We start from the raw sequence: 12,679 nt of genomic DNA on the forward strand, positions 1-12,679 counted from the left end.
CTATCCAAAACATAGTAATAGGGACTTCCCCAGTGGCACAGTGGTTAAGAACCCGCCTGCCAATGCAGGGGACATGGGTTCGAGCCCTGGTCCGGGAAGATCCCACATGCCGCGGAGCAACTAAGCCCGTGAGCCACAACTACTGAGCCTGCGTGCCACAACTACCGAAGCCCGCGCGCCTAGAGCCCGTGCTCCGCAACAAGAGAAGCCACTGCAATGAGAAGCCCGCGCACCGCAACGAAGAGTAGCCCCCGCTTGCCGCAACTAGAGGAAGCCTGTGCGCAGCAATGAAGACCCAACGCAGCCAAAAATAAGTGAATTAATTAATTTTTAAAAACCACATATTAATAAAACCTGAGACAGTGTCTTCTGGTGTGTCTTCTGGTCATCAGTATCCAAATCATCAATGTTCAGAAAAAGGAAGGCCTAAGTTGAGAAGGGAATCGATTGTTTCTGGTTGAACTTCAGCCCTGAAAGGACCCGGGAATGGCCTAGAGTCTGCCTAACAGTCGTGAGGAACGGACCTCTGGGTTCAGCACTCACACCAAAGAGATCCTCCTGGCAACATGCCACAGCCTCTCCCCTTCTCACCAGATACTGGGATTTGGGATTTTATCCCATTGTGCCTCCACCCTGGACACGGCAGTTCTAACCCAAACAGGAGGCAGACAGCCCTCAGGTGGAGTGAGTGTTGCGGGGTCAGGATCCCAGGTTTCCCCGGTGGCACGTCTGTCAAGACAGTGCTGAATCCAGCCACAAAATCATGAGGACAAACTAACACATATCACAGACCATGGGCTCCCAAACCCACTGGGTCAGACTGTCTGGTCCCACAGCCCAGGAATCTGCATGTTTAAGAAGCTCTTGAGCTGGTTTTTCTGCAGCCAGCCTGGTTCCACCTTCCCGTGGAGCGTCAGGTCTCGGTGTCGCTCAGAACACCCTCCCAGCTCCGCTCCAGTCTAATTCAGCCAGCTCCGGGGGGAGTCTGCACCCCAACACCCCCTCCATGGGGAACCTCACGCTGGATTCCAGAAACACTCACAGACGCGGCATTTCAGTCAGGAGCCTTGGAAATAGCTGCGCTCTGGAAATGCAGCTGGAAGTGCTATGTCACGGCTGCAGGATGCTGAAAGCCTGCACCAACACTAGGGCCTGCTTCTCCTCTTTGCAGCCCCCGTGGACCGAAAACAAGAGTCTGCCCTTTCAGCCGCCTGTCGTCCACCCCCCAACTCCCGCCCTGGGGAAGGCGCCCTGCTGGTCACTCAGCAAACACCCTGCGGGTGGCCAGGCCCTCATCTCCTCACAGACAAACCACAATTAAAGGCGCTGATAAACACTCTTCGGGACCTGCTGTCCGTCTTTATCCCCATGCGCTCGTCTGCGTCCTCGCCTCTTTCCTGCCAGCTCTTTTGCTTTGTTCTCCTGCCGCTATCTGCTTTCTCCTCCTTTTCAAAGGGTTCTCCTTATCTTCCCCCAGAAAGACAGAAGGTCAGGAGCCAAGCCCATCACGAGGTGACAGCCCGGTGGCACGGTTTGCTCTGTCAGGGGACTGTACCTCTTGCAGGTCCAGAGCCCGGGATGTCGTTTTAACCACCATCGATGTTGGGACCACATCTTCCCTCCAAGGGTGGAGGTGGGTCGATTTCTGGCTCCAGCTGTTCCTTCCCCCAACATTTACTCCATCCTTTATGCAAAGCGAGTCCAAGGCGGGCGCCAGACTGGATTAAAAATGCTCTCACAGAGTTGTGTGATAAAGCAAACCTACAACATTCGGCACACTTCAGAATATCCAGTCGTGTGTAAACGATTCACCCAGAGACCTCTGCCTTGGATGATACCCAGAGACCCCTTCGTTTATGTTTGTGTGTTTTGTGTGTCAGTTACACAATCTACATTAGTGGTCCAAATACGTGACTTCTGCAAGTCTGTTTTGTCCTCTGGTAAATTGTAGGCAGGCTATGCTGTCCGAAAACATAGCATCCTAATAACCCAGTGCACAACGTCACACAGCCTGTAAGGGAAGACGGCTGCTTCCCACCAGACGGCGGCTGAGGTGTTGCTGCCGCAGATAAGGATGAGACCCTCCAGGCTGACCCACACCGCTTCCCCCAACCGTCCACTCTACGTACAGAGCCCCCGGACCACCAAAGAGAGGAGCCCAAGCTCCACCCTCAAGGGTTTATTTCAAAGGCAGTAAAGAAACAACAATAGGCTATCTGTCTATCGTCTCCTCTTTCCCGAAGCACAATAGTCCAACTCCCACTTTTGACATTAAATACATAACCCATTAAAATAGCCGACCTGTGACCCTGAGCATACGAGACATCAGAGCGTTAAGTATGTGTCCTCTTTAAGATAAATAATTTTATTGTTAGTAAAAGACCCAGTCAGATGGTGCTGTTGCTTCTCCATCCCACGCACCCACATCCTCAGACCAGAGAGGAGCCCCGGGGAAACAAGTCCGATGGAGGAAGGCATCTTCCAGGGTCATCAGCAGCTGGGAGCTGCTGGGGGTCCTGGGGCTGTGAGCTCGCAGGGGGCACGGCGGAGGAGGGGCCGCGCTCAGGGCCTGGGTGTCTTTCCTGCTGTGACACCACTTCTCCCGAGGCCACAGTGATACGCTTTCGCCCTGGAAATGACGTTCCAACGTTTTGTGACAGAAGTCTACAGCAACCAGTACATTTTACGCTGGGACTAGCACACGTGTGAGTATGAAAACACACACGAAACAAACATTTCTTGAAGCACGACTTAACTCTTATTAAGAGCAGTGTGTTCTGATATTTCCTATTCTATTCTATTTCATTTAATTGTGAAAAAAAGGAAAGACATTTATTTCCCAGCCTATTAACGAGGTCGTGACAAGCAACACTCAAGGACAAGAATATCCATCTTTCTCCGGCGATCGTCCCGTTTCCCTGACTAGTCTTCCCAGTGCCATCTACTGGGCACTCTGGGTATTGCAAGTGCCTTTTTCCCAGCACAAAGATTTTTCAAGGATGAGGTGAAACCAGAGAACTCTATACACCAATACAGTATGTGCTTCTTCCCCCAACGTAGAAAGGGCTCTGAAACAGCTTAAGGAGAAGTTTAGATGAATGGCTAACACACAAACCAAGCTCTGAATTCTAAGATCAAAGACACCATGTCCAATTCCCAAAGAGAATTTCCAAGCCAGAGAACAGCCACCTGACCGGGCTTGTCGGTGCAAAACTGACCCTGGAATCAGTGGTTTCCAGACAGCGACAGACCCGGGATCGTCCACACTAGCATTTCACGAAAAGCCGCTGTGGTCTAGCAATCCAACACGGGAATCATTACTCTGCAGCCCTTTGTCAAACCTATGCCTATAATTTTTTTTTTTTTTTTTACTAAAGCAACCCATAATATGAGTGTTTACTAGACCCTAACTTATTCCAAAAGCTCTTCAAGATGATATATAACACAATATTGTTCTAACACACTAAAATGTAGAAATCTCTTTTGTTCCTTTATGAGTTGTGCAGAATTTCCTTTCTGACAACTCACCAAAGCTTACAGAATTTAATTTTTATATTCAACAGAAGTCAATTTTCCCTACCAGTTTGCCTGGGGAGGTATAGCTTTGAATTCATTTCTGACCAACACGTGCTTTTGATACAAATACATTTGGAAGCATCTTTGTAATCTCTCCACAGTCTGCTTAAATAATCATACAAGAGCTATATGGATGTATTTGCCAGTAAGAGCATATGGTCATCCAGTAAAGCCAAGGAAATCGACTTATTTTACCATGGCCTTGCAGCTAACACATCTAACAACTCAAATTTCCCCCAAATATTTTATGTACGAATATAAGAATAGAGTGAGGAAAACGGAAAGGCTTATAACAGTTTCAAATTCAAAAGTTGGAATTTTTATGACTTTAATTTGAAACTGAAGGGAAGAACAATTAAATTAGTGAAATCTGAAAGTTTCACATACTTGGAATGTAACAACTGATCTTTTTCCCTAAATTATTTGACATTAACAATTTTCAGGATACAAACGTGAGGGTGTGGGTCAAAGGTGCAGAGAGAAATCTTGTGAAATACTGTTCTCCTGTGATAATTATCCACAAAAATGTGAAAGGCCACTCCTGCTTTAAAATGATATTATCATATGTAAGTCATTATTAACAAATTATGCAGAGACTTCCAGGGGTTCTTAATACCTGCTCATTTGAGGAGGGCTGAATTTTCCCTTTTTTGCCAATTATTAATATGATTAATATTTCAACAGCAAAGTCAAGAAAGTGGCTGCAGACCCATAGCTCATGGCTCAGAGACATCCAATGATCCCCGGACTGCCAGGTGTTAGGACGGGGGCTCCTCTCTCTCATAAGTCCCTTCTTGCCTTAAGACATTTCTGCTATCACCTTCTGTTATCACGTATGATTTGTGAGTCAGAAATTTAACTGAGACATTCTTTATGTACATTCAGACCATCCTTCCCAGGGGGAACTCAAGGGGCTGCCCCATCAGGCAGCTGGCAGGCAATCATTCATTAAAATATATTAAGAAATAGGATTTGTCTCACACTGATTTCTTGCACAATAGCAGCTTTTTTTGGCTTATTTGTAAAACAACTGTCAAATTGAAATATCAAATAGCTTTACACATTAGCATTTCCCCTTATAGCCTGACGACGGCATCACTTTTTTATTTTTTTAATAATGATTTTTTAAAATAAATTTATTTATTTATTGCTGCGTTGTGTCTTCATTGCTGCGCGTGGGCTTTCTCTAGTTGCGGCGAGCGGGGGCTACTCTTCATTGTGGTGCGCGGGCTTCTCACTGCGGTGGCTTCTCTCGTTTCGGAGCACAGGCTCTAGGCGCGTGGGCTTCAGTAGTTGTGGCTCGTGGGCTCTAGAGCGCAGGCTCAGTAGTTGTGGTGCACAGGCTCAGTTGCTCCGCAGCATGTGGGATCTTCGCGGACCAGGGCTCGAACCTGTGTCCCCTGCATTGGCAGATGGATTCTTAACCACCGCGCCACCAGTGATGTCCCTGCACCACTTTAAATACCTGCATAAAAGTTCAGCTCAATTTTGAATGCCTGGGATTTGTCTGCTTGCTACTAAGTACATATGTAAAACCCTTAGTCACACATATCTCTGACACTGTGAGGTGACAGGTGCAGCTGTAACAGATACCTACCAGTTTAGTCATCAATATTTACTCAATGATAGCCTGACCTTCCCTGAAAAGGGCCAGTCCTCTGTATCAGCTTCACTCAAGACCTACCCAGGAGACACCAGAGTTCTTCCATAAAACCGAGTCCAAAACTATGCTCTATCTTGCTTGGTGCCTAGTTAATGAGGCCGGAGAGGTGTGCCCATCAGGCTGGGGAGGCTGAAGAGCAGGGCAGGACGGGTCAGCCTTCTCTGGGGGCTGTTATGTTAAAAGATGAAGACCTGAAAATGAAGGCTTATTTTCTTTCTTTTTTTAAAAATTTATTTATTTATTTATTTATTTATTTTGCGGGGTGTTGGGTCTTCGTTGCTGTGCGCAGGCTTTCTCTACTTATGGCAAGCAAGGGCTACTCTTCGTTGCGGAGCACGGGCTCTAGGCTCCGTGTGGGCTTCAGTACCTGTGGCACGCGGGCTCAGTAGTTGTCGCGCACGGGCTTTGTTGCTCTGTGGCATGTGGGATCTCCCCGGACCAGGGATCAAACCCGTGTCCCCAGCATTGGCAGGTGGGTTCTTAACCACTGAGCCACCAGGGAAGTCCCTGAGGCTTATTTTCAATGTTTACATATAACAAAGTAATGCTTTTAACCAAAAATAATGCAGCAATATGATTGTGCTATTCACAAAATAATTACAGGATTTTTAAAACATTAATCTGTGGTGTGATCTGCTAAGTGCATATACATCTAAGCTCGTGTGGCGATAACTTCAAATGTCCAGATGTGAGACCCTTTTTCCATCTTCCCCTCCCTCCCCTCCTCTGCTCTGGAGGACACAGAACTACCTCCACGAGATTTCCTGCCCTATCGGAATCCGAGTCTGGTTAGGAAGAAAACACCAGTGCACAGAAGACACCAGAAGTCACACCAAACAGAAGAAAATCAAGTGCTGCATTGTAGTTAAGACTTAAGAGCTGTAGGGGTTCTAACTATAAATCCTAAAATATAGAGCGGCTAGGACATTCAATTAGCCAGCAATACACTGTCATTATGCAAATCAGGAGACTAAGGGAAAACAGGAAAAGGAAGTTGAACAGCAACCTTCAATCATGATACAGACACGGAAAAGGCAAGGGGAGATTCTTCAGCGGGGGAAAGCGAGTCAGCTTTCAACGTCCAAACCACCTTTACCAGCTGGCTTCCTGCAAAGATTCCAGACACTTCCTTCACTCCAACCCCAGAGCCCCACAGAGTGATGCCCTGACAACCTGAAGGGCGTTCCCCGCCCCCCAGCTCCCAGGAGGCTCAGGCCAGGATGGTTCCTCCAGGCCACCCACCTTTGCCTTGTAATTTCCAACCAGCCGATTCAGCACATCTCTCAGATGGGCCTTGTAGGGTTTTGTCTGTTCATGAACAGACACTCCTTCCCGGACTAAGACCTGGGGCTGGAAGGTGGGGTAGTGACAGGAGGACAAACTCAGGTTCACCCAGCAAGAAAGGCCTAAACTGGCCCGTGGCGATGCGGTGCAACTTTTAAAAGGAAAATTCAGTACCTTTACGCTAATGTTCGCAATCACGGGAAGCCCATTTCTAAGGCCACATCTGCCCTGTCAGGGTGAATCATCTCTGCTCAACTTAAAACCGACCTAAGTGAAGCCAAGCGTGGGAGCGAGCACGCCTGCACCTCAGGGCTGGCCTCTTTGCAGGAATCCTGGGGCGAGGTTCCTGCCCCCCATGCGGGACACGGTTCCCCAGACGCGGCCCACTCTTGTGATTTTAATTCTCCATCCACTTGCTTTGTGAATGTCAAAATACCCAGCCACATGTGAACAATGAAACCTTGTAATCCGAGATCAAGCTTCCGGGAGAGGAACCGAGCTTCCCAGGGAGCCTCTCCAGAAATCCCAAAAGCGCGCCCCTTCCAGACGTATGTGCAGGGGAAGGGGTCGGTAGATTTCATTAAGGGGGGGCCCCCACCCCGAACTGAGTAGCCTCCTTGCGATTTCTCAGCCGTGGGAGGAGGAGGACGTGGGCAGGGCCCGGGGGCACCCTTGATGGGGCGCAGGGCTGGGCCAGCCTGCAGGGTCCCTGGCGCCGGCCTTGTGTCCTCACCACGTCCAACCCCGGCCCTTGGCACGTAGTTGAAAGTGATCGAATCAAACACGAACTCAAGGAGACGTTCGTTAAGTTTGCCTGCGAGGTTTGGGGGAGAAAGGAGCAGGTCCTTGGCCAAGCCCGGCGGTGCCCCCTCCTCGCCCACCGTGAAGCCACATTCCCAGGAGGGAACCGGCCCAGGGCAACCGCGGTGCCGCGGGGGGAGCCTCGCGGGGAACCGGACCTCCGGCCTGAACTTACTCTTCAAATAAGAAAAAATTAAAAATAAATATTAAACCAGAGCTTTGACTACGACAGTACTCTTGAACCGGTTCAAGTAGAAATAACAATAACAGCAACGACAACGATCCTTTAACCTCACCCTCTCCTCAAAAACGCAGGGAGCCGAGGCTCAGCGTCGCCCCGCTCGGACCTGGGCGGCCGGGGGGCTGGGGGCGCGGGGATCCGGGGTGCTCGGGGGACTCGGGGACACGGGGAAGCGCTGAGGACCCGGGGCTGGTGCGCCCCGCCCGCGGCGCTGGGGGCGGCCGGACGCCGAGGAGCCGCCCCCTCCCGGACTTTCTCAACAGCTCCGTGGAAGAGGCGGGGTGCCGGGCGCAGTTAAAAGGCGCCGACGAGCGCACAGGTGTCCAAGGCCCGAGCGCCCAGTGCGCCGCGCTCTTCCGACTCCGAACCGATAGCGGCGCCTCCGCCGCCCCCCGCGACCCCTCGCCGCCGCCGCCGCTCCGGCCCCGCCGCGCGCTCCGCGAGACCCCGGGAAGTCCGCCCCGCCTGTGCGCCCCGCTCCAGTCGGTAAGGCCGGCGCCCACTCTCGGCTCCTCGGGACGGCTGGGGGCTGCGGACCCGGCGGGGAGAGACCCCCGGAGGCCTGGAGCTGTGGCACCCTCGGGGAGGGACCCGGGTCCCCCGGGCTGGATCCGGCGCGCACCGAGGCCCCGCGCCGCCGGGTCCCGGGCAGTGGCGACAGCGGCGCTGGGGCGCAGGGCAGGTGGCGATCGCGAGCTCCTGGCCGGGAGCTCCTCGGGCCGAGTCTGGGGTTGGACCCGGCCGACCCCGCGGTGCGCAGCGCGCGGACTGGCCCGGAGCCGGGGCCGCGCGGGGCAGGAGGGCCGGACAGGTGCGCGGCCGCCGATCCGCCTGGCAGTCGGCCTGGTTCCTCCGGGGAGAGCCTGGCACAGACGCCGGCGCGCTTCGCCTGCCGCCACCAGGAGCCTCTCCACCAGGAGCCTCGACGTGGCCGAAGGGTTCGCTCAGACAGGGAAGTCCATCCCGTGGGTTAAGCGGAAGCTTAACCTGGAGGAAACTGACCTTTGCCTCCTGGCGCCGCTTTGCCGCCCCGCACAGCCGGATCGAGTCAGCGCTGGGGTTGCCTGTTTTCTCCAGCGGGCGGTGCGGTCGGGGGGCAGGCGGGGTGGGGGGCGGCTTTCGGGGCGCTGGTCACAAACCGGGGAGCCGTGCTTTAGGGCCGGCTGCGTCGGCCCTGGACGTCCCCTACTGGACAGGGAAGAAGCCTAACCCGTCCTCCAGCTTCCTGAGAGCTGGCCCCTGCGGCCGTCCCTCGGGACTCTCTCGAGATGGGTGGCGACAGCCGTGTCCCCATTTGCCCTTTGAGTCGGGGTCGGAAGTAGTGTGCGGCCAGTCACAATTACAGACACGGGGGGGACGGGGGTGGGGGGGTCTGTGGGCCAAAGGGCCACCATCAGCAGAAGTAAGGACTGCGAAGCTAAGGGTAAGGGATCCCTTTTGCCCCTTCTGGAAGCTAGTGCTTCACCCAGCAGCCTCCCGGCAGGACAGAACCAGCTCCCCTGCCCCCGACCCCACCCCCGCAGGTGTGGGCCGGCCAGGAAGGGCGGGGGCCAGCACCCCAGCACCCCACCGCTCACTGTGGAGAGCAGTTTCATCCCGCTGGGTCGGTCCGCCTCTCCCTAATACCCTAGCCCATCGGAATCCAACTTTAATTTGCTCCTCTTCCTAAAGGATCTTTAGAACAGGTAGCTGCAGCCCAACCAGGAGCTTTAAACAACAACAGTATAGGGTTTACTTGGAACTGTCTTCTTCACAGCCGCTGCTGACTGGACTGGTTTGAGGGGTGTGGGTCGTGCACTTGGCACTGGCCTCACCCCAGATTTTTAGCCAGATGTACTGATACACGCCAGACGGTCTGTTTCTGTGAGTGTCCTGTTTCCACTTAGTAAGTGCCAGCAAAGAACTGGAGGGTCTGATTTCACAAGAGCTTTGAGCACGCTGCTAGGGCAGGATGGACCAGGTGCAGAACCTAAGGCCTCCTGGACCGTCTGTATTTAAGGGTCAGGGCTGAGCCCAGAGCAGACCTTTTCCCAGTGATGTTTCTCTCTTTCGAGCTGAGCTGGCTGAGCATTTCACGAGGATGTCTCAACGCTCGTAGCTCTCCTGCCCTAACCCTTCTCGTGTCTCTGCTGTGTCCTCTGAACGAGGTGGCCTTGGATGGTTTCAGCCAGACCTCGGTGCCCCCAGCAGCGCCCCAGAGGCAGCAGGGCGATCAGACTCTCCCCAGCCTGCTCAGGAAGCCCATCGGGAAACAGGACCCGACTTGCTCAGAATAAGGAGAGCACTAAGCTTTTAAGTAAGAGAAGCAGGAGGACTGAGAACCAGTTTGGAAGGGGTGGACACAGATTACTCATCAGATTGTGGAGGGTGGGGTCTTGTTTAAAAGAGGCTTGATTGAGACAGACAGGTGTGACTCTAAGTACATGAAGACCGTTCATACCCTGGGATGAAGAGGCCACTGGCTGGTGGAAGGTGAGCGCACAGGCGTCCCAGGTCCCTTCAATAGGCAGCACATCACCCAGCAGCGTCGGTACTGACCTTCAGTACCATGAGGGATGCCTGGTAGGGCCAGTCCCTGGGGAATCACCGAGTTAAACTGTGTCACTTTTTTTTTTTTTTACAATGCACCCCTTTAGAAACACTTCTAAGTTAAAACCATAGCCCATGATAAAAATGCACCGTCGCAACACTTTTCAAACCTGAGTACTAACCGATCGGTCAGTCCCAACAGGACAGCAAGGACCCCAATCTATACACAGAACGGTCACAAAAACCCACGCACACAGGGACTCTTCTCCATGGAAGGACCATCTCTAACCTGCCCCCTTTCATATAGAGAAAGGAAGTGAAGCCCTTTGGGAAACATTAAACGTGGATTTTACCACTGGGGACAATCATTTCACTGCTGCATCCCACGTCCATGAAAATGAATTGAAATAAGTGAAGGAAAGAGGTGCTGCCGGGAGACTTGGCCTCTCGGCCTTGAAGGCGAGGTCGTCCCCGGCTGGCACGAGGCCAGGGTACCATCCAGAACAAGCCCTTGGGAGCGCTGAATGCCGTTGGAGGGTTGGGGGGACCCGCTCAGGGGTTCGGTCAGCGCCTCCAGCAGGGCCTTGCGTCGGCGCGCACGTTTGCCGGGGTGCCCCACCCCACGTGTTGATTGTGTGCTACGGACCGGGTGCACTACTCAGCTGAACATACCCCTCTTTACTAGAGAACGCGTTCCAGGTGTTCTGCGCACTACACGGGTAACCCTAGGCCAGAAGGGGTTGGTTTGTTTTCCTCTTGTTGGGTGAGGTAGTGTGAGAACTGGCATTTGTTCGGGAAGGGATCTCTGGGCGCTCACTTGCCCGGACCCAGCAAGCCCCCCACGAGCCGGTCCTGCCTGGTCCCCTCCATGTGGTGTCACTTTGTCTTTTCCAGCGCAAACTGCCCGGACGAGAAGATGGACTGGGGCACGTTGCAGACGATCTTGGGGGGCGTGAACAAGCACTCCACCAGCATCGGGAAGATCTGGCTCACCGTCATCTTCATCTTCCGCGTCATGATCCTCGTGGTGGCCGCGAAGGAGGTGTGGGGGGATGAGCAGGCCGACTTCGTGTGCAACACCCTGCAGCCCGGGTGCAAGAACGTGTGCTACGACCACTACTTCCCCGTGTCCCACATCCGGCTCTGGGCGCTGCAGCTCATCTTCGTGTCCACGCCGGCCCTGCTGGTGGCCATGCACGTGGCCCACTACAGACACGAGAAGAAGAGGAAATTCATGAAGGGAGAGATAAAGAGTGAATTTAAGGACATCGAAGAGATCAAAAGCCAGAAGGTCCGAATCGAAGGGTCGCTGTGGTGGACCTACACCGGCAGCATCTTCTTCCGAATCATCTTCGAGGCCTCCTTCACGTACGTCTTCTACGTCATGTACGACGGCTTCTCCATGCAGCGCCTGGTGAAATGCAACGCGTGGCCTTGCCCTAACACGGTGGACTGCTTCGTGTCCAGGCCCACGGAGAAGACCGTCTTCACGGTTTTCATGATCGCCGTGTCTGGAATTTGCATCCTGCTCAATGTCACTGAATTGTGTTACTTGCTGATTAGATATTGTTCCAGAAAGTCCAAAAAACCAGTGTAACACGGTAGCCAGCTTTAGATAAAAGAGGGCGTGAGAGGATGGGGCAGTCTGTGCTCAGCTGTGGGGCACAGTCACCCGCGTCTCCCAGGTCCAGCGTCTCGTCTTCAAGGCCGCCTTTGACCCCCTGTAGGTCTCACGTGCGACCCCAGCTGCCCCCAGAGGCTGCCCTCCTGCGAGTGTCCGAGCCTCTGCTGCTCTCCGAAATCGGCCCGGTGAGGCCCGAGCCAGCGGGGGTGGCATTGCCAACAGTACTTCCCTATTTCAGACAAAGGATACGGAGTTTGTCTTCCTTTCTTTGAGGAAAGGAGAGAAACGCCAGGGCCTGAAGACGACGCTGAGGTCTGCTTGATCCCCTTAGGGCTACCTTTGCCATTTCCCTTGAATTAAAGGTAAACATGAGAATACTGGGTTTTTTATTTGCTTTGACGTTTTAGTCTTTAACAATGGACGAGGTTACCTAATGCTTCAAACTCTGTTATACTTTTTTAAGTGAAAATTTTAAATGAGATATGTTCTTTTGATCTACAAGGAACCATTCATTGTACGTTCCTCTAATTTCGAAGGCTCAGATCATGATATGTAAAGGGAAGGGTCTTCTAATTTCGAAGGCTCAGATCATGATGTGTAAACGGTGTGTAACTAGATGCTGTCAGTGAATTTAAATATGGCCTTTCAGGTACGAATGGTTTGCAGTGCCACCAAGAGGCTGTCCGTTGTATGAATTGTGGTGTGTGCTACATGGAAGCATTTCAGCTTCTCTCAAGTGAAACAAACTAGAAGTCCTTAGTGATGGCTTTTAATAGCAAACGGCCTCATTTCAAAAGCTTAGATGTGATTTTGTATGAGAAATACAGATTGGATGTACCACCAGCTACTACCAACGGTGGGTTGCCTCAAGACACCCTCAGTTCCCCTACGACGTTGCCTTTTCCACTCCCATGGTCCATGGGAAGAATACTGACTTAAAGAGATTGCTTGGGAGTATTTT

General features: G+C 52.7%; 1 protein-coding gene and 1 long non-coding RNA gene across 4 annotated transcripts in view; one reads left to right on the forward strand and one right to left on the reverse strand.

Annotated features, from left to right (window-relative positions):
- LOC309647642 overlaps positions 1-8,590 on the reverse strand; it is a 35,098-nt gene extending 26,508 nt beyond the window's left edge. The window contains exon 1 of the long non-coding RNA XR_014256215.1: positions 8,568-8,590. This is a non-coding gene — a long non-coding RNA (uncharacterized lncRNA). The remainder of the gene's footprint in view (positions 1-8,567) is intronic.
- On the forward strand, positions 7,889-12,093 carry GJB2 (gap junction protein beta 2). 3 transcript variants are annotated; one of them, XM_082435159.1, is made up of 2 exons: positions 7,889-8,047; positions 10,989-12,093. In XM_082435159.1, the coding sequence occupies exon 2, from the start codon at positions 11,011-11,013 to the stop codon at positions 11,689-11,691; it is 681 nt and encodes a 226-aa protein (XP_082291285.1). In that variant the 5' UTR covers positions 7,889-8,047; positions 10,989-11,010; the 3' UTR covers positions 11,692-12,093. The 3 variants fall into 3 exon arrangements, with proteins under 3 accessions (XP_082291285.1, XP_082291286.1, XP_082291284.1); XM_082435160.1 differs by having other exon boundaries at positions 7,890-8,051; XM_082435158.1 differs by lacking the exon at positions 7,889-8,047 and adding an exon at positions 8,682-10,037.
- The last annotated feature ends 586 nt before the right edge of the window (positions 12,094-12,679 follow it).

Source organism: Balaenoptera physalus, assembly GCF_965194825.1.
Source record: "Balaenoptera physalus genome assembly, chromosome: 18".
Classification (NCBI taxonomy): domain Eukaryota; kingdom Metazoa; phylum Chordata; class Mammalia; order Artiodactyla; family Balaenopteridae; genus Balaenoptera; species Balaenoptera physalus.

What these genes read in the sequence shown, in the direction of transcription:
- GJB2 (XM_082435158.1), top strand. Translation starts at nt 10,012, where the DNA reads ATGAAGAGGCCACTGGCTGGTGGAAG. An exon ending in AGGCCACTGGCTGGTGGAAG is followed by an intron (nt 10,038 to 10,988) that starts GTGAGCGCACAG and finishes TGTCTTTTCCAG; the next exon opens with CGCAAACTGCCCGGACGAGA.